This window comes from Hydractinia symbiolongicarpus, chromosome 1, assembly GCF_029227915.1.
Source record: "Hydractinia symbiolongicarpus strain clone_291-10 chromosome 1, HSymV2.1, whole genome shotgun sequence".
NCBI classification, from domain to species: domain Eukaryota; kingdom Metazoa; phylum Cnidaria; class Hydrozoa; order Anthoathecata; family Hydractiniidae; genus Hydractinia; species Hydractinia symbiolongicarpus.
Window position 1 is genome coordinate 6,741,453 of NC_079875.1, and position 24,069 is coordinate 6,765,521.

At 38.6% G+C, this 24,069-nt stretch overlaps 4 protein-coding genes across 8 annotated transcripts; 2 read left to right on the top strand and 2 right to left on the bottom strand.

The window, feature by feature from the left end:
* Window positions 1-93: 93 nt before the first annotated feature.
* Window positions 94-2,516, bottom strand: LOC130635176 (uncharacterized). The gene is made up of 2 exons (XM_057444677.1): window positions 2,410-2,516; window positions 94-2,064 (listed from the first exon to the last, which is right to left on the bottom strand). Exon 2 carries the CDS (start codon window positions 2,058-2,060, stop codon window positions 1,023-1,025), a length of 1,038 nt encoding a protein of 345 aa, XP_057300660.1. The 5' UTR covers window positions 2,061-2,064; window positions 2,410-2,516; the 3' UTR covers window positions 94-1,022.
* A 114-nt stretch (window positions 2,517-2,630) lies between these two features.
* LOC130635218 (uncharacterized) lies at window positions 2,631-7,150 on the top strand. 3 transcript variants are annotated; one of them, XM_057444679.1, is made up of 10 exons: window positions 2,631-3,286; window positions 3,425-3,515; window positions 3,589-3,674; window positions 3,763-3,856; window positions 5,816-5,868; window positions 6,286-6,350; window positions 6,407-6,472; window positions 6,552-6,598; window positions 6,678-6,829; window positions 6,905-7,150. In XM_057444679.1, exons 8-10 carry the CDS (start codon window positions 6,555-6,557, stop codon window positions 7,111-7,113), a joined length of 405 nt encoding a protein of 134 aa, XP_057300662.1. In that variant the 5' UTR covers window positions 2,631-3,286; window positions 3,425-3,515; window positions 3,589-3,674; window positions 3,763-3,856; window positions 5,816-5,868; window positions 6,286-6,350; window positions 6,407-6,472; window positions 6,552-6,554; the 3' UTR covers window positions 7,114-7,150. The 3 variants fall into 3 exon arrangements, with proteins under 3 accessions (XP_057300662.1, XP_057300665.1, XP_057300663.1); XM_057444682.1 differs by having other exon boundaries at window positions 2,631-3,175; window positions 3,254-3,515; XM_057444680.1 differs by lacking the exon at window positions 6,407-6,472 and having other exon boundaries at window positions 2,631-3,175; window positions 3,254-3,286; window positions 6,905-7,148.
* Window positions 7,063-10,187, bottom strand: LOC130635192 (uncharacterized). 3 transcript variants are annotated; one of them, XR_008982148.1, is made up of 4 exons: window positions 8,431-10,187; window positions 8,143-8,277; window positions 7,846-7,962; window positions 7,063-7,581 (listed from the first exon to the last, which is right to left on the bottom strand). XR_008982148.1 is itself a non-coding variant. In XM_057444678.1 (3 exons), the coding sequence occupies exons 1-3, from the start codon at window positions 8,686-8,688 to the stop codon at window positions 7,546-7,548; spliced, it is 429 nt and encodes a 142-aa protein (XP_057300661.1). In that variant the 5' UTR covers window positions 8,689-10,187; the 3' UTR covers window positions 7,063-7,545. The 3 variants fall into 3 exon arrangements, 1 of the variants encoding a protein (XP_057300661.1); XR_008982147.1 differs by having other exon boundaries at window positions 7,846-8,277; XM_057444678.1 differs by lacking the exon at window positions 7,846-7,962.
* Window positions 10,188-12,027: 1,840 nt separating this feature from the next.
* Window positions 12,028-13,445, top strand: LOC130635160 (uncharacterized). The gene is made up of 2 exons (XM_057444676.1): window positions 12,028-13,074; window positions 13,255-13,445. The coding sequence occupies exons 1-2, from the start codon at window positions 12,111-12,113 to the stop codon at window positions 13,431-13,433; spliced, it is 1,143 nt and encodes a 380-aa protein (XP_057300659.1). The 5' UTR covers window positions 12,028-12,110; the 3' UTR covers window positions 13,434-13,445.
* Window positions 13,446-24,069: the final 10,624 nt, after the last annotated feature.

Here is a 24,069-nt window from a genome sequence, read left to right on the forward strand (position 1 = left end):
TATTTTAGCGGATTTTATGTTATATATTATGCGCCAAAAAATTTTTGCGATTTAAGGATACTTCTCGTGTTGTTGTGCTTTTATTTTAGCGGATTTATGTTTGAATTTAGGCCAAAAAATTTTAAGGTTGAAAAAGAATGTAGCAAAAATTTCGAATTTTATACATTTCCTGATTTTCAGATTTTCATTTCGTGTATTAAGTTATTTTTTACGTTGTAGGTGCAAGATTATAGGCTTATTCGTCCGAAACAAAAAAGAAAAGAAAGTTAAAAAAAACTTCGCGGGCGAGAATTATCTGAATTATCTGTTATTACTTGATTTGGAATGTTTTGCATTTTTTGATTTAGAACCCCAGTAGAAGCCCATAAAAAAGGAGTACTCCATACAAAAGCAGAACTCCGTAAGAAAACAGAACTCTCCTTTATCACATTCGACACAAAAATAATAAAAGAAAACTACATTATTTTGTCGAGTAATAATAATTTACCAAAAAAAAAAAGATTTACACCACAGTAAAAATACATTTTATTAGAATGCATTAACATTGTGGAACTTGAAAATAAGGAATAATTGCACCCATTTCTGACCAAAATACAAAACAATATCACCTATCTCGAATCAAATCGTCTGAAATACTCTATAGATCAGGCCCTGAAGGGGGTTAAGTACCACCCAGAAAGGGAAAAATTTCTGTTAGCACCATGTTATGGCTTAGGTATTGGAGCACAGTAAAAATGAATTAAAACTTACAACTTGAAAATACTTATTAGACATCCCTGATCAAATTAAGAAATGAACAAATAAAAAAGTAAAGAAATAAAAAAGTGATAAAAAATTTAAAACATCAGATAAGAAATACTGGTCATATATGTGTTTTTTGCAGTAATGATTCACATACGAATTTCTGCAAGCTTTGAGCTTACAGCAGCAACAACATCAACCTCATCCCCAGATCCTTCAAGCTGGTGTATAAGAGCGTTTAACTCATTGATGGTACTAAAAACATCACCCGAAGAAGAAGATCAAGATGGAGCCTTGGATTCTCCTTTGATTGCATCTAATATTTGATTTAACACCTGCATGGCTTTAGTTGCAGCTTTTCCTTCAATTTCAGTCGGATTGCGTTGCAGTTGGTTCTTCAGGCGATCAGGATGGAATCTACGCTGAAGTTTCATGATATCTTTGCGATGGAGAGCATTTACAGCGTCAGAGATATCTCCCCAGCAGAGCGTTTTTCCTACTTTCTGATGATTACCTCTAGCAGTTTCTGCTGAGGACATCAGCGCTTGCACAACATCAAAGCTAAACACTGTTTTCTCCTCGCATACCTCGCTTGATTTCTTACTCGCAGCTTCTGCAGTATCAAACAACTCTTTGATTCGACCCAATACATTGCATGAAGGATGGCTCAGGTCTTCCACCATTTGTATTGTAAAATCATGAAGTTCATCTCTCTTAAAACGTTCGGACTTCAAATCTTCCCATTTTATCCACTCCAGCCTCTTTATGCCTTCATTGTAAATACCAGCACACATTACATCAATCTCACAATCATTCCAAGTTGTTACTTCAAAGAGATACAACACATACTTAGAAGCAGTTCCGCTCCAATGAACTAATGGAGGCTGTTTCATTTTGTTTAGTGTTGAACGAAGTAGTTTTCTTCCACTTTCCATGTCTACCTTTTTTAAAGCAACATCTATTGAAGACTCTTGTCGTTGTCTCCTTTTTCCACCAAGAAAATTCAGATTATCAAGACCATCACGAAACTCTCGGGCCATCAAAACTTCAATGTTATCTTCCGTTCGTTTCCACAAAAGGAAACCTGCCGCAGCAAAGCCATTCTCGTCACAGTCACGAAGCTTAACATCTACATAGGGAGAACGAGTAATACCTGACTTTAGCTGACGAAATAAAGGGCATTTATTTCGGCTGTGAGATTCGGTTTCTTCAGACACTCCAAAATCTGGTCTGCTTCGATAACCTCCAGAAAAGTTGTTTCTGTATGTTCGTTCACGACGGTTTCCTCTGTGATCGTAATACCCACGATAATCACTCATAATTCTAAAAAAAATTATAAAAGTACTCTTTTGTGTTTAATTGTAGGTGTTGATCACGTGAGTATAAAACAATAGAAGTAACCAATTAAAAGCACGAAAAGAAAGTCGCTTTTGCCCCGGGGTTTTTTTTTTCACCTGCCGAACTATTCCGATTGCTCTGCGAAAATAAAAATTTTGCTTGGTCTCCTGTCTATCTTTATGCTTGCTTTTTACATCTTAAAATTTAATTGTCAAAGTGATAATTAATGATAATTAATTACTGTTTTTGTCTATTTGAAAGATTACCTTCGAGAAAGTAAGAAAAAACAGTTGAAACAAATCAAACTTTGGAATTTTTAGAAGGACCTACCTTAGAGTTTGTGAACTTTCAAAATACACGATCTTTTTTTTTTTAAGATAAATAAATAATTAAAGCTAAAACCAAAATGAGTTTTTAAAACAATAAATAATTCTGAGAATTTAACTGTTTATAATCCACAGCCAGTAGAATAACAAACCACTATTGAATGATAAATAAAACCACTGAGTAGTATAGAGGTATTAACGACAGTTAATAGAACATATCGCCAGCGCTGTGTTTTTATTGAAAGGTTTAAGCTTGGTCCACACTGGGGTTATCTGTGAATGACTCACAAATAAGGAGGAAGACGTAGTAAATTTCGTGACGTTTAAATATTTCATACTGCGAAGTATCGAGTTTTTGTTGAAGAATAAAAAAGTTTTTGAACTGATTTGTAGTCACCACGCTTTATGAAAAGTGGAAAAAGAACCTGGATGGTTTTTAATTGATTATATATCTTAATCAAACATCAAGCTGGAATGACAATAGGTCAATCGCTTAATACGAAAGCGAAATTAGAATAATGACCAGCTTGGTTAGAATTTTAAAATATCAAAATTACGGAAGCCCATTAGTGCCATTGCTCTTGCCTATTCATAACTTCAAAAAGGTGGATGGACATGAAACAAAATTTAGTTGCCTATTCATAATTTCAAAAAAGTGGATAAGCTAGTAAGAATTCGTCGTCTATTCATAATTTTTAACAGAAATAACAGTACGCATGCGCATGTCTGCTCCCAACGAGAGTTCAAAATGGCGACGATAATAGAAACACGTAAGTCAAGAAATTTGATTTAGGTACTTATTTTACGTAGTATGTCGCTGAATTACCCCTTATTTCTTTATTGTGTAGGGAGAGTGATAGTGGAGAAACTGTTCAACAAAGGTACAGCTACAAAGAAATAATATCTGTGTTATATGGAGTTCACAGTATAAAAATTAGGTGCATTACTTTTCTTTTAAACTTCTACCCCATTCCAATTTCTACACTATGTAGTTCATTAATTTCAATTATTTCTCTTAGCTTGCGCCAACTAAAAAGAGATCTTGCAATTCTCGTATTATTTAGGCGGAAAAAGACTTGTCCACATCAGTTGTTATATAATGTTATCAAGGTATGGCCACCTTTTATTTTGAATGTACTTTTGCACATTGGATAGATTGATCGTCATTAATTTTTTCCTAAAGGTTGAAATCGGTGGAAGTGGGTCAGCTTTGGGTTACAGAAGTCTCCATCAGAAATTGAAAGCAGTGTATAATATCCAAACTAGCAGGTAAAGTCTTCACATATTTCATGTGAATAGTATGCTACAACACACGTACTAATACTGATAAACTGATTATTATTTTTTCATTACCAAGGGAGAAGAAAAGGCAATTGCAACATTTGATTGATCCGTGTGGTGTCGCTTTGAGAAGGGCTAGGCGTTTACAAAGAGGAAAGTACGTTTGCAAGGTAAAAATTCGAATTCGTCTCCAAATTTTCCATTTTTGGTATGTGGAGAATACTGGGATTCGAACCGTTTTTACTAGGGTCCAAATCAAGTGTGGCATTTAGATTTAGATAGACTTAAAAAATGCAATGAATAATAGAGATAAAAAATATGAAACATTTCAAACAAACTATGTCACTGTGCTTGATAAACATGCTCCTAAAAAAACTAAAATAATACGTGGTAATCAAAAGCCACACATGAACAAGGCGTTACGTCAGGCCATTATGAAACGGTCTCAATTGAAAAATCGTGTCAATAAAACAAAAAACACGTCGGACATTATAAGCTTTAACAAACAACGTAACTATGTGGTAAAACTTAACAAACTTGCTAAATTAAAATACTTTAGTAAACTTGATATTCGTAAAAACACAAAGCCTTTCTGGCAAACATGTAAACCATATTTTTCTAAAAAGCATGCACAGGGTGATGCTAATATTATACTAATTGAAAAAGATAAAATTATAATGGAAAGTAAAGACATTGCCGTTATTTTTAATTCCTTTTTTGGAAGTATTGTGAACTCATTGGACCTTTACAAATGGCCCATAGTTCAATAAGCCAACCTTCAGATGAGATAGGTAACATCACCAGAAAATATGCAAACCATCCCAGTATAGTAGCTATAAAAAGTAATTTTTCCATAAATCATGAATTTGCATTTAATCCAGTAACACTAAACGAAGTCAAAGAAGTTATTAAACACGCTCTCTTTAAATTATTACAAGCTTGGCAACGTGAATTAGATAATAGAGGCTTTGTGGGGACAATACTAATGGAATTGTCTAAAGCTTACGACTGCTTACCCCATGACTTAATCATAGCTAAACTTGAAGCTTATGGTCTAAGTAAAAGTAGCCTTCAACTTATACTTGATTATTTATCCTCTCGCAAACAGAGAGTAAAAATCTGTGCTTCTTTGAGTGATTGGTTTCAGATACTTCGCGGAGTACCACAAGGGTCTATATATGGTCCCCTGCTCTTTTTAATCTACATTAACGACCTTTTTTTTTCGTCGAAAAAACTGATATATGTAACTTCGCTGATGACAACTCACTTTATTCTTGCGATGTAATTTTATCCGTTGTAATTAACCTCCTGCTTCACGATACAAAAAATTTACTGGAGTGGTTTAAAATTAACTCACTTAAAGCAAATCCTGAAAAATTTCAATTTATGATTTTAAGCAAAAAAGTGAGGCAGCCGATAACATTACAGATAGATCAAATTTCCATCAAAGAGACAAATAGTGTGGTGTTGTTAGGAATTACTATTGACAATAAGTTACTATTTAATGACCATATTCAAAATATATACTCTACGGCTAACTATAAACTCCATGCTCTCCGTAGATTAAGACAATATTTAACACTGAATAAGGCTAAAGTCTTAGCCTCTGCATTCATCAAAAGTCAATTCAGTTATGCTCCGATAATCTGGATGTTTTGTAGAAAAACGTCTTATAAAAAAAATGAGAGAATTCATCGTAGGACACTAAAAGTCGTTTACAACATTGACTTATCATATGGTGATTTACTTGCCACATTTAATGAAATATCTATCCACCAGCTACATTTACGAACAGTAGCGATTGAAATTTTTAAGTCAATAATGCACCTGAACCCCGAGTTCATGTGGTCATACTTTAATCTTGACTCGAAACCCTTAAACTATGAACTTAGAACGGGACGAACGTTAGCTCCCCCTCCTGCCAAATCGACCTATTTTGGTACAAACTCTGTTTTATATAGAGGTTGTTGGCTATGGAATAAATTGCCGCAAAATGTAAAATTATGCCAAACGGTCGAAGAATTTAAAAAGCAACTTGTGTCACAAGGAATTATCCATTGTAGTTGTTTAATTTGTTTATAAATTAAAATAAAATTGTAAATAAATATTTAATATAACCTCGTTCACAGGTTCTCTCGCCTTTCTTTACAAGAAAGCAAAAGCTGGATCGCCTGGTGACTAGGTTAGTTGGTTTTTATTAGTCTAGTCTACTCATTGTAACCAACTTAAAATAAAGAATACATACATACATACATGGGTACGACAAGTTAAAACCGTACGGTTTTTGCATTCATGGCTGCATAGACGGGTAAGCAAAATTAGAGAAAAATGAAACGTCAAAAACCTGGGAAATTATCGATTAATTTCTGTCCGTTTATACCAGGTATTCGCGAAAATTGTTATGGCTGGAGACCTCGTCTACGAACAATTGCCCAAAAGCTGTCGCGCACTATTTCTTAAATTATGTGAAAACGATTGGAGGTATTAATTATGAACGGTTTTCCGATCCCAATCTTTTTGTTGATGTTTTTTCTGTTTGTTTGAGGAACATCGAGGTTGATTAGATCAGATCACGGAACTGAAAATTTAAATATTGCAGCAATCCAAGTATTCTTCCGTCAAAACGAAAACAGTTTCCGATTTGGAAAGTCAACCACTAATCAGGTAAGAGGACTATTGATTAAGCTTACCTTCTACCTATTTTGTAATAAAATGACTAGAGAATCGAAGCATTCTGGTCCCAGTTAAAGCGCCAAAACACAATCTGGTGGATAAATTATTTCAAGGTCCGTCAAACTACTCACATTCTGATGCTTATTAAAGGAATAAAGACGGAAATGACAAAAAATCTTAACTTATATTTAGGACATGGAGATAGATGGGATCTTGGACAACATCGACATAATTCACAAGTATGTTGTTTTGAAGGGATTAAAAAAAGTTCTTTTTACGAAAAGTTCAATAATTTAAATGGTATAACATGTTTTTAAGGGAATGCTTAAAATTTTGTTTCCATGGATTAATTCAAAAAGAGCTTGACGATATGATAGAAGTGCACAACACTCACCGGATACGTCCCTACCCGAATCAAGAATGCCCTAGTGGACGACCCGATATAATATATGCAGTTCCTGAAACCTACGGTAATGACAATCAATTTCTCTCGAAATCGTGTATTGAAAAACTTTTTATAAAACAAATTTTAAATTTCTTTGTAGGTAGTTCCTATTATAAAATCAATATCAACCAAGCATATCTTACACTAGCGAAGCCATATACGACTGAAAAGAATCCTCTGGGGTGTAATACAGAATTCGAGAAAGTTGCACTTCAATTGATGATTAACAAAAGCCTAACATTTCCGAATAACGCCGATGAAGCTAAAAAACTTTTTGTAAAACTTATAGAAGCCATTGATAATATATAGCACACAAAAAATATATTTATATAGAATTTCTATCTTTTTTAGTTCAACAGGTTTTGTCCATAGACGCGTTTAAATATAAAGAGAAACATAACATCTTTCTCTCATCAACATAAATAGAAACTACTGGTTGTTTCGGAGTGAAATAAAATATTCAACTAAAGCAACATAACTATAACGCTTTACACAAATTCGTGGACAATAAATCGCAAGAATGTCATCTCTATAAGTCAAATCCGTAAGTCATTTTTACAGCATCAATGAACGCTATCAACAATATTGTAATGTACTGGCAGTGTTAACGATAACGAACACGTTGATACGGACGGCTTGCATCTACAATGCGTCGACTTCCCTGCGCACCAATGCTTGAATAAGATATCAACTTGGAAGGCAACCCGAGGGGAGGAATGGACTTCACGCCACAAAGAAACTTTAGAATATCGCACAGTTGTAAACCATCACTTCAACCTGTAGAAACAAAATAACTAAATATAACACTGTTTATTTTTTTATATTCGTACGGGAGACTGATATTGTTTATTGTTTTTAGTAATCAAACAATCGAAAAAATTATCCTCGTAGAATAGCAATTCCATAAATTCCATGAAGCATTGAAACGTGTCAATTTCTAACACTTTTTTGGATGAACCGTGTTCACTGTATACTGGTACTGCAAATTTTTCGAATTTTTCGTATGTCCACTCCAGTCTCTTGTTAGTACAAAAAACATACTCAAATAAGTCAGGCTGGGATCGCACAGTGTGGAGAATTCCATAGAGTCTTAAACCTTCAGTAAACTGATCAAGAACAAGCATCACGGGTTGCAATTTTTCTTTCAGCATAATCGACCTTAAAAATACATTAACATTTTAACCCTACCATGTAATATCTGAATGAAACACATACATATAAGTCCCTTAGGTTGAACTCTTCTGCCTTATTTCATGAAATAAATTCAGTGCATTTATCAAAGCAGTTTGAAAAACCCAATTTCCAGAAAGAAGGTATTTGGTGCAGTTGTTGACTTACCTTTAATATGGCATCTCTATCTTGCATTTTTGCTCTTTGAGGTATTCCCTTATAGCCGATTTCACATAATACATCCATTCCATCATCAAAAGAAAGCATTGCTTGTAAAGCCTTTTCATCAGTTATTTTCTCCAACTACAAGTAAACCGTTAAAATGAATACATTACAGATATAGCTATGGCAATGTAAACTCTTGCTATAAAAAAAAGTTAAATAAAAAAATATCCTCTCTTTTTCATCTTCTTTTTCTACAATGACAGATAATAACTTATCTTCACTATAATATACCTTGTAATAAACTTCTCCAATTTTATTATCCTTCGTCATTTTAAGTCCACTATCAAATATGCTTTTAGTTCCATGTATGAAATATTTGTAAACCCATTTTGCGAAGTAGTTTGGAGCAGGACCAGTCATTGCAATTGAAGATGCCATTAATTCGCCATACAATTTTAATGTTTCATTGGCTATATCTCCGTAACAGTTGATACAAGGAATGTAACCATCATCACTCTCTACAAACAGTTGTTGCTTTCCCTCTTCCATCGCATTTAAAATATTTTAATCAGTTTATCTAAATAATTTCTAAAACTCAAAAAATGAACTATAAAAGCAAGACCTACCAGAAAAAAATTCTCTTCTCAAACCCCCCTGATCTACACCTGACTCCCCATAGAAAGTAACAACAATCATTGAACCTAAATGTTCTCTAATCCATGGACGGCTAAATCTTTTACAAAATTCAGCAAACATATGATTACGTCGTACTTTTAAAGAAATTCCATTTGTGTTTACATTTAGGTTGACTAAAGCCTCTTTCAATCTTACTTCAATCTCACAAGGATCCATCAACACATTGGATGTTGCAGGACAATATGTTTCTTCGTATAAAGTTTTTTCTTCATTTTCAGCCTCGTCCATGGTGGTTTTTATTATGTTTTCATCTATTAGATCAATATAAGTATGCCTGTGTGCCTCAATTTCCTTTAAGCTTTGTTGTTTTCCACACACTGGCCTCTTTCAATCTTACTTCAATCTCACAAGGATCCATCAACACATTGGATGTTGCAGGACAATATGTTTCTTCGTATAAAGTTTTTTCTTCATTTTCAGCCTCGTCCATGGTGGTTTTTATTATGTTTTCATCTATTAGATCAATATAAGTATGCCTGTGTGCCTCAATTTCCTTTAAGCTTTGTTGTTTTCCACACACTGGACAACAAATTTTGCTACTGTGTGCAACTGTGTCGTCATCTAATTTAAAAACTGCATGAATTTCCCATGTCATGCTAACCACTTTGTTGTCAGCAACAGTTACAAGTTCTTCTGGTTTAATATATGTTGTAGGACTGAAAGATAAGACAAAATTTCTGCCACTCTCGGTTATTGAGCCAATCCATATGTACACCTGCTGAAATTTTGAACAAGATAGAAATAATCTTTGTACTCTTCCTCTTTCAATATGGTTAACAGTCAAAAGTATCCAATCTTCCTGCAAGGTTGGCTCCTCTGACCTTCTAGCCTCAGTTTATTCCCTTGGCCTAAAGCTACTTCATTCTCTTTGTTACTCTTTAGCTTTTCTTTTTCCTTATCTTTAGCCAAAGATTGAGCAAATTTTTCATCTTGGTCTATTACAAGTTGTCTCCTTTCTAAAGATTTCAAAGCTGAGGCTTTTTGATTTTCTTTTTTAAAATTTTCAGCCACCAAGAGAGCATATTCTCTGTCTTGTTCTATTATTATTTGCTTTCTTTCTTTTGCATCACTGTTTCCATTCTTTTGCTGTTCGTCAGAAGAAATATTTTCCACATCATATCCTACCAAACTTGTTGATTCTTTTCTTCTTACTTTGTTATTTATCTCTAAATCATCTCCAGAGCTATCACTGTGAATCCCTTCCATTAAAGCAAGTGAAAGTGATTTAGTTTGAAAGTAGAGTTTTATCGTTTTCAATGAATTTTTGTCAATATATGTCTGTAACGATATGGAAAGATCCTCAATATTTTCATTCAAGGTTCCAATTAAGGTAACTCTCATCAATGATATGCTCCCATGCTCTTTGCCTTTCACCGTTAGGAAAGAAGACTGACCTTAAATGCTCTAATACCCGTCATAACAATGTGTCACGAGTAAATTTGTTTCTTCTTAGTCCACCTCCCTGACCAATTCTTACTGTGCTGTATTTGTTTTTGTATCCCTTTTTTCAAAGTTTTGCCAACTGAACTCAATGGATATGGTACTACTTTTACATTTACTTTCAACGCAGCGTTTACTACTTCCCTGCCGAATTGATGATACAATACTTTAACTGATCCTTTTTTAATTCATATAAAAATTTTGCATTAAAAGTCAAGAATCAGCCAGTCCAACATCCATTTCTTCGAAGTCTTGTGAATTCAGCAAATGCATACTATTGTTCTGCCCAGATTGCGAAAACGACCTGTTTACAACCGGGACAGCCGGATTATGTACGCACGGTCCGATTATGTTTTTTTTGCACTGTTATGTCGTGGTGACCGGATTATGAACGCTGATATAAATAGCTGGGAGACAGGCTGTGATTGGCATTTTTTTCAAGCTTTTGTAAATTAAACTATCTCTGGAAAATAGAACACCCCTAAAAACTAGACATGGCGAAACAAAAAAGTGTCGACGTAATTCTTTGTATAAACTACCCTTGTAGTAAATACATTTCAACATAATATACTTTGAAGCAACTAAATTTCACGGAACCTAAATTATTCTTTTTGCGGGAATTAATTTTGGTAAAAAGTTATTAAACTTGCGAATCCCAAATTTTAGTATTTGCCACGAATGATATAAAAGCAGTCAGCCCCAATTATATTTGTTTTATTTAAGTCCTATAATTGTCGAATAATATTTGACTGTCATACATAAGTCGGCCTGCCCCGATTATGTTCGTTCTATAATAAGTGAGAAATAATATTACACTGTCGTATATAAACTGCCCTGATTATGTTCCTTTTATAAGTGCCAAATAAAATTTTTTGAGTAATAAGCCGGCCTGTCCTGATTATGTTGCCCTGATTATGTATTTTCTGCCCTGTGCTCAACCGGGGCAAGCTGCCGTACTTAATCAGGCCAATGTTCATTATCCGGGCAGAACACTATCACCACCACAAACCTAAATGTCCAATAACGGTTTTAAGAAAACCTCTTTCAACCAATACCCTATGTGATACCCGAGACCCGATACCCTGATACCGATACCCAAGACCCGAGACCGAATACCCTGACACCGATACCCGAGACCCGATACCTTGATTTTTTTTTTTTAATAATTTTTTTCGGCGATGTTTTATTTCAATAAAAATCTACTTTTTTCTCATTATTTTCTTGTTTTTTCAACCTAACATATCAGAGATGATATGTTAAGTTTATTCGAAGCAAGACGTACGTTCGATCGAATGAATAATTAATGAGGAAGTCCAGATTAAGCATGTGAAAGTGTCTGTTCGATGGATTGAATGGGAAAGGAAAAAGCAAAGAGTGAAGTTCGTGTGTTTAGTGAAGTAATAGTAATTTTAAAACGCGTTTTTATTATATTTTACATTCAATGACAACTACAATGGAATCAAGGTATGTTCTTTTTTAAATATAAATTGTTTTTCGAGTAACAGAGGCTATGTAATCTCACCCAATTTTTCTTCTAACAGTTACATTTTGAAAAAAGTGAAGTTGATGGAAGCGAGAATTCAGAAAGTAAAAGGAGATGGTTTTTGTGCACTATATGCAGTGTTGGGTGCTATGAAGCAAAAAGAATTTAGCGCGATACCTTCGTTGGATGGTCTCATTGAAATGACAAGATATGAACTCTTAAGCAATTTTGATTATTACGGAGTGTTTACTGCTGATGACACTGATATTATCGAAGAATTTGATGAATACGTAAAGATGAGGAATTTAATCAGAGTATAGTTGATTTAATCTTACACGCTATTAGCTATAGCATGCATTTAACTATAAAAATATTTTTACAACAAGAAAAAGAATACGCGTTGTACGATCTCAACAATATTGTGCCCAACAGAACAACATCGTATAACGAAGTAGACGTGTTGAAAGTTGGCGAACACTATGATATTTTGACATTGGGTGAGCATCATTTATTTCCGTGTATAATTCTTAGTTTAATACAGACAAGTTTTGAGCGTTTTTGCATTAACAGTGAACCGCCAAGTATTTTAGGTGTGGATGCTACTTTCAATATTTGTGATTATAACGTAACAATCACCACTTACAAGCATCTGTTACTTGTAAAAAGTAACACTGAAGAACATCCAGTTATGATTGGACCTACCATTATACATTCTCACAAAACCTTTGATTCATATTACACACTTCCGAGTAATATTGTCAGATTTAAGCCTAATGCTGTCAATTTGAAATCGTTTGGAACCGATGAAGAAACAAACATCCATCGAGCATTTACAATAACCTTCCAAAAAGCCGATCATCTGTTATGCTCCATACATGTCAAAGACAATATAGTCAAACAAGCAAAAAAACTTGGTATGAAAGAAAACGAAGTTTTGTGGGATATATTTGGCAAGATCAGTGGTGAAACAAAAATAAAGGGTTTAGTGGACTGTGAAACAGAAGAGGAGTTTGAAGAAATGTATGAAAAGATATCAGAAAAATGGAAAGTTAAACCAAATGGGCCAAAATTCATAGAATATTTTGAAAATTTCAAAAAAAATTCAATGAAAGAAAAAATGCTGTCGAGTGTTAGAATCAAGTGTGGCCTTGGTAATCCACCAGAACCATATACACAAAATGCGAATGAGTCAATCAACTCAATGATAAAACGGAGCAAAGAAAGTGGAAAACTAACGTTGAAACAAACAGTGAAATTGATGCAAGATGAGGTAAAGAAGCAAGAAGAGAAAGTCAAACTTGCTTTAATTGGGAAAGGTGGGCTATTTGATATTTTATTTCTAAAAACTTTATTGCAATCGTAATACTAAGATGAAATTATATGCTTACTCTGATTCAAAGAACTCTTAACTTGTGTTTTTTTCTATATTCGACGAAAATTCGCCAAACATTTTCGTCTGGGACTAAAGTTTAATTATTTTTCCTGTGTCTCCATAGGGGATTGGAAACTGGCAAAGGGATACCAGCAGTTCTTTATAATTGAGAGCAAATTTTACAACATGATCCCGACCCAAAAGAAAGCTGAAATCGATAAGTTCAATACATTCTTGCCCGATGCTGAAAAACAAGATACACCAAGAAAATCTGATATAATTCAGAAAAAGAAAATTAATTAATTACTTCTCAAACTCAAAATTCAGATGGAAAAGACGTCGAGATTGTGAAAACGTTGAATTGGATTCCAGAGTCGATAGTTGAAGAAATAATGAAAGATGCCAGATTGTTAGCTGGTAACAATGAAGATGTCATCAAAGGATTTGGTGATACATATTATGTTAAAAATGCTAAAAACGAAAAACAACCATTCACAGTTGGAATAAACAAGAAAAAAAACATTTTAACTTGCTGTGAAATTTGCTATCGGTTTAAAGGTTTCGGAATATGTGCGCATACTGTCTGCATAGCATTCAAGTTGAATGTGGTCGAACCTTTTTTAAAGCAATGCGAAAAAAAGACAACTAATGTCAGAAGCTTGTTGACTTTTCCAAAGAGAAAAACGCGGGCAAAAAGAAAACGAAGGCAACTCAGAGAAGAAAAGGGCCAGCTAACGTTAAAAAGGTTCCAATCACAAATTTAATCAATCCACAAGCTTCTGCACAAACAAGAACACCATCAACGCAACCTATTCCACCTTCAGCAACAGTTAATAAACCAGCACCACCTGTACCAACAGATAATGGTTATGTCTTTCCTACTCAACTACACCCACCAAAATGTATCAACTTGCCATGGTTGTGGAGGAAAATTTCAGTCAAATATTCCATCAGACAATATAGAAAATTTAATCGTGGTTTCGAAAATTAAAAGGAGTTATTTCGACCCTACAACGAAAAAACAAACATTCTCTAATGAATTTAAAAACGTCTATTATCACTTTAATTATTCATGTTTGATCAGACAAAATAATTTTTTTGATGCTAGTTTCATTGTAGTTCCTGGTGATATAAAACCATTGTTGAGCCAGCAACATATTCGCATATTACGTGCAACAAATATTTCCGTATAATGAAGAAATATATACATATTAAAATGTGTTTTTATTACCGTTCATATTCAAATAAAAAATTAAAAAAAATAATAAAAAAAAAATCAGGGTATCGGGTCTCGGGTATCGGTATCAGGGTATTGGGTCTCGGGTCTCGGGTATCGGTGTCGGGGTCTCGGGTCTCGGGTATCACATATGGCATCGGGTCTCACTTTTCTCATATGCCAAAAAGATTCCCGTCTATTCACTTTTTTGAAAATATGGCTAGCCAACGAAAAAATTTAATTTGCTTTTCAGTTTTTTAAAATTATGAATAGGCAAGAGCAATGGCACTAATGGGCTTCCGTACAAAATAGCATGTTGTCTACTCGATTATCCCAGATACCATAATGCGTGGCGACAAATGACACACAGGGCCACCGGAAAAAAGTTCAAGACAGTAGTATAAAATATATATATTTATTACTTTTTGTTTGTTGTAATACTCTTAATATTAGTGTAATGCACCAGCTGTGTCTGAAAGTTTGTTTTGCCAATTTTTTTTGTCGGAGGGTTGCAATAAAGGGCCACAGAAGTACTTGTAGTAGGGAAATGGTGGTAAGGAGTGTACTTGTGAAAGAGGACAATTTGGAATTACGTTAACGTACACATAAGCAAAAAAGTGTAACAAACAAGAGGCTGAGCCGAATACACACTGATAAAAATGCTCTGCGGCGCGTTTTGGACTAAACATAATGCCTATTCTCAATGATTCTTTTGTAAATAAATTTAAAAAATCAGGAAACTCTTGAACCAATTGACCTAGGAAACCAGGTAGCTTGTCATACACAAGCTTTCAACTGTTTCAACTTTTTTCGATCGCCAAAACTTTCCAGCGATAAAAAAATTCGTAATGCGCTTGCTAAGACCACGAAAGCCCAATCTCAAAAAATTGATCATCAGAAGAAATTCAACAAATGGAATTTAGGCGTATAGCTTACCTCACAAAACACTCATATAATATTACTATTAAAGAAAAAATACTTTGCATTGTAAAAAAAAAAATTTATTACGTTTTTGGGCTTCATCTAACATTACGGAATAATACGGCCCAGTTCTTGTGGTCTTTGGTATGTTAATATCGTCGATTAATTTAAAATTTAGGAAGTTATAGGGAGATATATATGGTGCGTTCAAGCGCAAGCGCACATGCACGCACACGACATCATTGCAAATGGGAAATTCCTCAAACCCCCCAAATCCCGAATTCCCGGAAATCACCCCTCCCGGAAATCACCCCTTCCGGAAATCACCCCTCCCGGAAATTCCGAGAAATCCGACAAATTCCAAGACATGCGCACTAACACGTGACCCAGCCCACGAAAACCGACAATTCCGACGGACACGATATCATCACTCACATGAGTCATACGCATTACCGAGGGAATTCCCCGGTTCTAACGACATCAACAACAACGCAGCTTCAATCTTATTGCGCATGCTCGAATATCAGGGGTATTTCCCATACTCAAACTATGACTGCGCTAGAACGCCGATTGAGCTCAAAAAGTATATAATAAAGATGAATAATCAAACCGTTGTTGAATTGAAAGCTATTGCTAAACAGCGAGGCTTACGTGCGTACTCAAGACTTAAAAAGGTAGACCTTATTGCTTTATTGGAGACTCCACCACCTCCACCAATACCCGTGGCTCGTCCAGGACCTGTTCCCGAAGCATTTACACCAGATGCTTTGAATATATTTGAGCGCCAAGAGATGGCAAAAACCCGTCCTATTAAGAGTAAGATTGAGCCTCGGGTCCCCACATTTGACGGCATAAATGTTTTTGAACGCCAAGAGATGGCAAAGACTCGTCCAGTAGTGAAGAGTAAGCTAAGGGAGTAGCCTGATTGGCTTGTGGACTATGTACCAGAGAGCATTAGAAAGCCCGTGCAAAGCATCTACTCATCAGCGAAAAATCGCATCCTAGCTCTTTACGATGGAGTTAGAAGGACCCTGAGGGGTGAAGTTGAACAAGAGGCAACTGAGCCTGTTGAACACAACGAGGCGATGAATGGAGCTTACAAGAGCTTTCGATTGGACGGGCGTGGTAAGACGGATATTGACAGTTACATCGATCTTGTGAAAGCACAGGTAGAGAAGCTTATTTAAGAGCAGGTAGGTACGTTAAATGCCGCTAAAATTCAACTGCATCTATGGGTGATGTGGAAAAAGTAGGAGATGGCTGTGCTAGCGCTGGACGATGAGGATGATGCCAGAGCTACTCACGAAGTGAAAGTTGAAAAGACATTCAATAGCAAGATGGTAGAAGTGTTTCAAGGCAACAACATCGAAAAACTGCTACAGGCTATCTTCGCACACCTCAAGACACAAGTGGAGCACCCCACGTTACCAAAGTCCGGGTTTACTATTGACCACATTATGCACCTGGACATCGACTTTCACAAGCTCCAGCTGACGCTCGGCCTTCGTGCATAGAGCTTCATAATTGGATTGGTTTGAAAAAGGCTGTGATTAATCCAAAGAACAAGGATGAAGAGTGTTTCAAGTAGGTCCTGATCGCAGCGCTTCATCATGAAGAGATTGCAAAAGATCCGCAGCGCATTAGCGAGTTGCGACCCTTTGTAGACCAGTATAACTGGGAGGGACTCGAGTTTCCAGTAGCCCTCAACAAGATCGGTAAGTTCGAAGAGCAAAACCCCGAGGTTGCGGTTAACGTGCTCTTCGTCTCGGAGAAGACTATCTATATCGATGATTACCGATGGTGAGAGCAGGCACTACACAGCGGTGAAATCCCTATCCAGACTGCTAGGGTCCTTGAATGCGAAGCATAATGGGAGCTACCACTCTGCGTGAATTGCTTGAACTCTTTTCGCACAGAGTCAGCAAGAGACAATCACTACGACTATTGCGCGAGTCACGGCCAGGTAAATGTCAAGATGCCTACCGAGAAGGAAAAATGGTTGCAATACCAGGATGGTAAATGCCAGTTCAAGGTACTCTTTATGCTCTATGCGGACGCATATCACGGACCATGTAGCTGGTGCTTATATAACACGTTTGAATACGGGGATGTACCCGATCCGCTGAGGCTTTACCACGGGAAGGACTGCGTGAAGAAGTTTGTGGACACATTGGAGAAAGAGGTAAAGCGGCTGTATGGGCTCTATCCACAACAACCTATGACAGAGTTGACGGACGTGTTGAAGAGAGAGCACGAAGCGGCGGAAAGCTGTCACATCTGCATGAAATCGTTTGGTGACCCCGAGAACCGCAAAGTCAGAGACCACTGCCACTATACGGGGTTGTATCGAGGTGCAGCGCACGATCTCTGCAACTTGAAGTACAAGATCCCGAGCTTTGTGCCGATAGCCTTTCACAATTTAAGTGGATACGACGCGCACTTGTTCATCAGAGAACTCCGGCGTAAATTCAACAAAGATAATATCAGGGTTATTGCTGAGAACAAAGAGAAGTACATCTCTTTCAGTGTATCAATCCCAGTCACGCTGGCAGGTCTGAGTGGTAAGAATGGAAAACCTGTCGAGAAAATGGTGGAGCTACGGTTTATCGACAGCTACCGCTTCATGGGATTTAGCCTAGATGCATTAGCACGTAGCTTAACAGATTAACAATGTAAACATCTCAGACGCAGCGTTGAAGATAATGATGAGCTATTCAAGCTCATGCGGCGGAAATGTGTGTACCCCTTTGAGTACGTTGATAGCTGGGAAAGATTTCAAAGAAGCATTCTACAGTAAATTGAACATGAAGGGTATTAGCGATGAGGAGTATATGCATGCACAAAAGGTATGGAACGCAACTGGTGGTGTGACTCTTGGTGTTTACCACAACGTGTACTTGAACACCGATGTTCTGATGCTAGCTGATGTGTTTGAAACATTCCGCGATACCTGCCAAGAACACTATGGGTTGGATCCTGCACACTTCTACACCGCTCCTGGTTTAGTTTGGAGGGCGGCCCTCAAAGAAACCAAAGTTAAGCTAGAGCTCCTGACAAACATCGACATGCTCTTGATGTTCAAAAAGGGTTTATGAGGAGGGAAGTGCTACGCCAAGGCTAATAACCAATATATGCCGGACTACAAGCCCGACGAAACCAGCACTTTCCTTTAATATCTAGATGCCAACAATTTATACGGATTGCCAATGGTTCAGAAGCTTCCAACGAAAGGCTTTAAATGGATCAAGGACCCTGAGAAGTTCACACCTGAGTTCATTGAGAAATTGGTGGAGAAAGACAACAAGGGATACATCCTCGAAGTTGACGTTGAGTATCCGCAGGCTTTGCACAAGACCCATAACGACTTGCCCTTCCTTCCAGATACTATGACGATTGGGAACGTTAGTACCTAACTTTTATAACAAGCAAAGGTATGTGGTGCATATCAGAACCTTGAACCAGGCGCTGAAGCATGGCTTGGTGTTGACGAAAGTACACCGCGCAATCGAGTTTGAACAAGAGGCGTGGTTAAAGCCGTATATAGACAAGAATACCCAGCTCCGCACCAAAGCGAAGACCAAGTCCGAGCAGGACTTTTTCAAGTTGATGAACAACAGTGTGTTCGGCAAAACCATAGAGAATTTACGGAATCACCGAGACACGAAGCTGATTACCGATGAGCAACAGTACAAGAAGTACGTCTAAAAACCCAACTTCAAAGATAGTGTACAGTTCAACGAGAACTTGATCGGCGTGGAGATGGGAAAACTCGCGATCACCGTGAACAAGCCCGTGTATCTTGGGCAAGCCATAATGGACATGAGCAAGCTCGCGATATATGAGTTCCACTACGACTACATGAAGCCGAAGTACGGAGAGAGAGCCCAGCTGTGCTATATGGACACCGACTCCCTGGTGTATGAGCTCAAGACTCAAGACTTCTATAAGGATATCGCGGGAGATGTAGAGGTAAGGTTTGATACTAGCGGGTATGTTGAACAAAGGCTGCTACCTCTGGGGAAGAACAAGAAAGTCATTGGAATGATGAAAAAAGAGCTTGACGGCAAGATCATGACCGAGTTTATCGCCCTTCGGGCGAAGATGTACGCCTATCGCAAGCTGGATGAGGGTGAGGACAAGCGCTGCAAAGGCACTAAGAAGTGCGTGATGTCAGAGGATATAAGCTTCGAGGACTATAAGGAGTGCTTGTTCGGTGGCTAAACGATGTATAGAGAGCAGGTCCTATTTGAGCATAAGAAGCACGAGATCTATACGGTCAACAAAAGCAAAATAGCACTGAACAGAGACGATGACAAGCGGATCATCGCGGAAGATGGGATCAAGACGTTTGCTAGAGGGTACATAGCGTAAGCAGTAGTTGTCAAAGGCGTAGTGCGGCTATACCTTTGCGGGTCAATATATGGACGTTGTGTTACTGATTGCTGCACTCCTGCCGTACGCTCTGATCGTGCTCTGCTTTTTTAGGTATAAAAAGCTTCTAATAAAAATGAGTGATATTGCAGCTGTTTTTGATGAAGTAGACACACCAGTAGATGCCCGCGACCATCGTAAAAATCCCCTTGACGAGCGCCAGACCCTAAAAAATACAATACACCAAGGTAAACAGCATCTTCTGCCGAAAAAGTACACAGAAGCCTATATTGACAAAGCAAGGGACGAGGTTATCGACAAGGTGCACTCTGAGTACGTTCAACGTGAGCTCCAAGAGAAGGGCGAGAAGACGGCCAAGGCACTCTCCTGTCACGCCATTAGCATGTATAACAAAGCTGTCAGCAACGTGGTGCAGCTCAATAGTGCTAAGGGGCTCCGCCAAGACCTCGAAGACGACCCCATTATCAGGGACTGTATGGCTGACTTGGGTATCCTTGTGTACTTAGCTTTCGGAAAGCTTTTGGCACATCTGTTAGTGGCAGCCCACACCATAAATCACGCTTAGTTGAAGGTGTCCAAGTAGGGTTCGGAGGAGGATGATGGGGAGAAAAGGATGGGAAACAGTCTGTCAAAGATACACATGGGCAATCATGAAATAATTGATAGAGCAAACAACGAGGTAATGTGCAGAAGAGCACCACGGTATACAGGTTTGTGTAGCGTTTACGGAGACTTCGCACGCAATCCAGAAATTTTGATGCCGGCAGCAGATCGCTTTCCGCCTCAAGCATCTAATTTAGTGATGACTCTACTTTTAGATGAATGCGATAAGATACACTGGCAGAAACGGTTTGAAGGCCATCCAGCGCCCAATTTGTATTCCTTGAAGATCAAGGCCTCTTAGAGTGATTTTTGTACGTTTCACGACGTACAAGAATTGAGCGAGGAATTTAATACTACTAAGTCATAACCAAGAAGAAGCACCCAGGTCGCGTTGCTTCTGGCAAGAGACTTGCCGAATGGAACAAAAATAAAAAGGCCGACTTGCGGAAGAACGTGGTCGCGGGTACTTCACAAGAGGGTCAGGAATCTGACAAAGATACTTCACAGGTTCCTAACAGCGTATACCTTGGCGGAGGCCTTGTTGTAGTACTCGCGGCTTGCGTGGTAGACTATTACATTTTCCCACGTAAGGGTGCAACCAAGCACCCGCCTGCTGAAACCCCAGACCAACGCTCATACATGAAAAAGCAAGAGCATGCCTATCCCCAGCCCGATATCGACATTTTCAAGATGAAAAAACCTCTAATAAAACATGAGCTCAAACGTGATTCCAAAGAGAAGGAGATAATCAACATGCTATATGAAACTGACGTGGACCTGGGCTTCACTTTCGCATACGCCTTGGGAGGGCGCGAATTCCTCGGGATTACGAGCCCCAGCACCAAAATGGACACTAGCGATGTTCTCAAGATGGTTGCCTACTTCTCAGCCGGACGGGCTAGTAGAGAGATGGCCGTATAAAAAGGGTGGATACCCGCATCTATCGTACCAAAGCCGAAATAAGTGCCTGCAAGGTTTGTGTCTGCCACTGTGGCCGACAGAAGAAGCAGTTGTTTGTGTGGACATGAGGATGATCGATGAAGAAACAAACATGATCAACGAGCACACTTGCTTGTACAAATTTTGGCTTGAGCGACCACCCAATACGACACACAAAACCAAAAACTGCAAGATAAAATGTCTTGTGTCGAAAAATTACAAAACGCGACCATCGCGCTGCAAGAGGGTGAGTCCCGGGAAATTGCGACGCTTCGAGGAGGGTTCGTGCTGCGCGCACAGGATCTTAGGAAATACAATGTGATCATAATTTATCGCAAGCATACCACACAGGACGATGACGAGTACTATTATCTTCCGTACTATTGCGCACGTGTTCAAGGACAAGATATCCCCAGCATAAGGGGTTGGTTCAAGGAGAACTACCCAAAAGCCGAGGAGATTGTCGTCATCGACAATCCCAACGGCATACACGCATTTAACCTATTCGAAGAGGAAGGACACGTGGAGCTGTGTAGGTGTCACTTCAGGCTTATTGACCTAGGTCGAGACGACTTGTACGACCTAGGTGTCCCAGCACTAGAGGACTAAGTCACAGTTTTGTTGCTCTTGCCGAGTCACAAAAACACGCGTGCTTGACCCCTTTAACCGTATGTTAAAAGGTAGTTAAATGTCAAAAAGATGGAAGCCTACGTGCAGAGCCGACATCTTAGAAGCATTTACGATATTCGGATGCCCATGCTGAGATGCTGCATCAAGGCAGGATCAACTACCGGTTATTGTTCACAAGGTTTGGAAAATTTTAGATTTAGAAATGGGCCATACTACGAGGGGTTTGGATATCCAGATTATGACGACATGTGAGGAGCAAGATAAAGGGCTCCAGGCTGATATTGAAGACCTGGGTCTGCATATTGTTTCCGCCGAGGTGAACAAGTGGGGCATGCTCTGCTACGAAGCTATCAAGAATTAGGACCTGAAACTATCGGATTTGGCCGACATCACAAAAATTGGCGACATACTTGGCTTTCCGATAGAAGATAGACGTCTGGTTGACATCATCGACCTTGATAGCGAGCCAAATGTTATCAAGGGGATCGTCTATGGCTACCCATTCTATACCCTCCATCCTTATAATTATACGCGCCCTCCTCCGATTGATGATGACTCCGACGACGATGGCTCTGGGAATGATTAAGACTTTTTGTTGTTTAGGTAGGTATTAATATGAACCACAGGTTCATATTAACTACGCTTATACAATGCCAACTGAGCGGTTCCCGTACCGGGGGAACCAGTGAAATGGTTTTCGGAAATTTATCATTGTAAACAATGCTCCGGAGGTACTTCAACATTCTCTGGTACTAGCATGAGTTCCTCTGACACAAAGCTTCGATCGACCCATCTGCTAGATAGTACAACAACCGACTACCTGTCACGATACGATCGAGTCTATACGTTTTCTTGCTCCACAAAGCATCAGTCGCGCGTCTTTTTTGATCACCATGCTCTTCTCCAGGTTGCAACAGGTAAAGATAGAGGCTGTCATCGGGTAGAGGCTTTTCCTCGGGATATTCTTCGCGTTTCGTAAGCGGGACTTTCTGGAGCTTGATTGCTTTCGAGGGCTTCATGCCGATCATAGCAGTCTCGGTATTGTTCAACCCCTTGACGATAGTGTAAAAGTGCTTCACCCAAGTGGTACTAGTCTCCACAGAAACCAACTCTTGCGCATCCTGAGGCTTGAAGAGCCTCTCCGCGAGCACCTTGTTGTAGGACTCGACAAAAGTCGTGAAAGTGTGGTGGTACTTGGTAGCTGTCCGCTTTAATTCAACGCCCTTGCTCTCTAGCAGCTTGCTCAAGGCAGACTTGAACTCGGAGCCACACTGGAACAACCTAGGGTATCGTAACGATCCCGCTTTGTATATATCCCTGATCATGTCTGCAACTTCGCTGGCTTTCTTGGTGCGCAATGGCCTAGCTACTTTGTACCTCGAAGCTACATCGACGCCCGTGAGTATATACTTGTAGGTACTGCCATAGACTTTGTCATGAGGCATATAGAGCAAGTCAAACTGATGCATTTCGTGGATAATTGATGCGCTTGGGCCCTCGAATATGTCGGAGCCAGAGCAGTTGACGAGAGAGCCAGTGTACGAATTTCTTCTGGGATAGAACAGCTTCTGCAGCGAGTAGTTGGACCGCCTTGCGACCAATCCAGAGATGTTCCGTGGTATAGTAAATTTGGCTTAGCTTTTCGGCCTCTTCAGCCGTAACGATATGCTTTACTTTTGACTTGTTTATTAGATGTCAAAAACGTTCTCTACATATACCTGTACGCTGCAAGACCGAGGAAGGCTAGGGATCCTACGATAAACGTCAATTCACCGTCCTGTTGTTGCTTCGAGGGTATGTAGAAATCGGAGAATTTCGGAGCTTTTCGATCGTGGCGCTATAGTACTCTCTCATGCCTTCATCGAGCTCTTTCAAACTTTCGCCAGCTTGTCTTTTAAGCTCTCGTTGATGGTTGTACCAATCAATTTTCGCTTGCCGATCTCTCATCCACTGGATCTGAGCTGCTTGTAATTGTTCGATCGCTTTATCGTGTCTCTTTCGTTCCTCTTTACCGTGCCCGCTGAGTTCACTCCACAGAAGGTTGGAGCCGCTGAATGCTAACGCATTGATAGCTGCACCAGCTACGAGAACACCTATAGTTGCCATGTTTATTTCAGTATTCCACAGAGTGAAAGCTCCCATCGAGGATGTTCAACTGTGCATCCTGGAGCAAGTATACATAGCAGCGTATATCTCCAGTTCCGTCAGCCTTCTTGCTCATGAGCAGCATGATACCGT

Bases quoted from the DNA above. Each gene is read 5' to 3' on its own strand.
- LOC130635176 (XM_057444677.1), bottom strand. From the start codon at position 2,060: ATGAGTGATTATCGTGGGTATTACGATCACAGAGGAAACCGTCGTGAA.
- LOC130635218 (XM_057444679.1), top strand. From the start codon at position 6,555: ATGGAGATAGATGGGATCTTGGACAACATCGACATAATTCACAA. The intron at 6,599-6,677 runs GTATGTTGTTTT...CATGTTTTTAAG, and splicing joins AACATCGACATAATTCACAA to GGAATGCTTAAAATTTTGTT. The intron at 6,830-6,904 runs GTAATGACAATC...ATTTCTTTGTAG, and splicing joins TGCAGTTCCTGAAACCTACG to GTAGTTCCTATTATAAAATC.
- LOC130635192 (XM_057444678.1), bottom strand. From the start codon at position 8,688: ATGGAAGAGGGAAAGCAACAACTGTTTGTAGAGAGTGATGATGGTTAC. The intron at 8,278-8,430 runs GTATATTATAGT...GTTTACTTGTAG, and splicing joins TTGGAGAAGTTTATTACAAG to TTGGAGAAAATAACTGATGA. The intron at 7,582-8,142 runs GTAAGTCAACAA...TTGTTTCTACAG, and splicing joins ATAGAGATGCCATATTAAAG to GTTGAAGTGATGGTTTACAA.
- LOC130635160 (XM_057444676.1), top strand. From the start codon at position 12,111: ATGCATTTAACTATAAAAATATTTTTACAACAAGAAAAAGAATACGCG. The intron at 13,075-13,254 runs GTGGGCTATTTG...GTGTCTCCATAG, and splicing joins ACTTGCTTTAATTGGGAAAG to GGGATTGGAAACTGGCAAAG.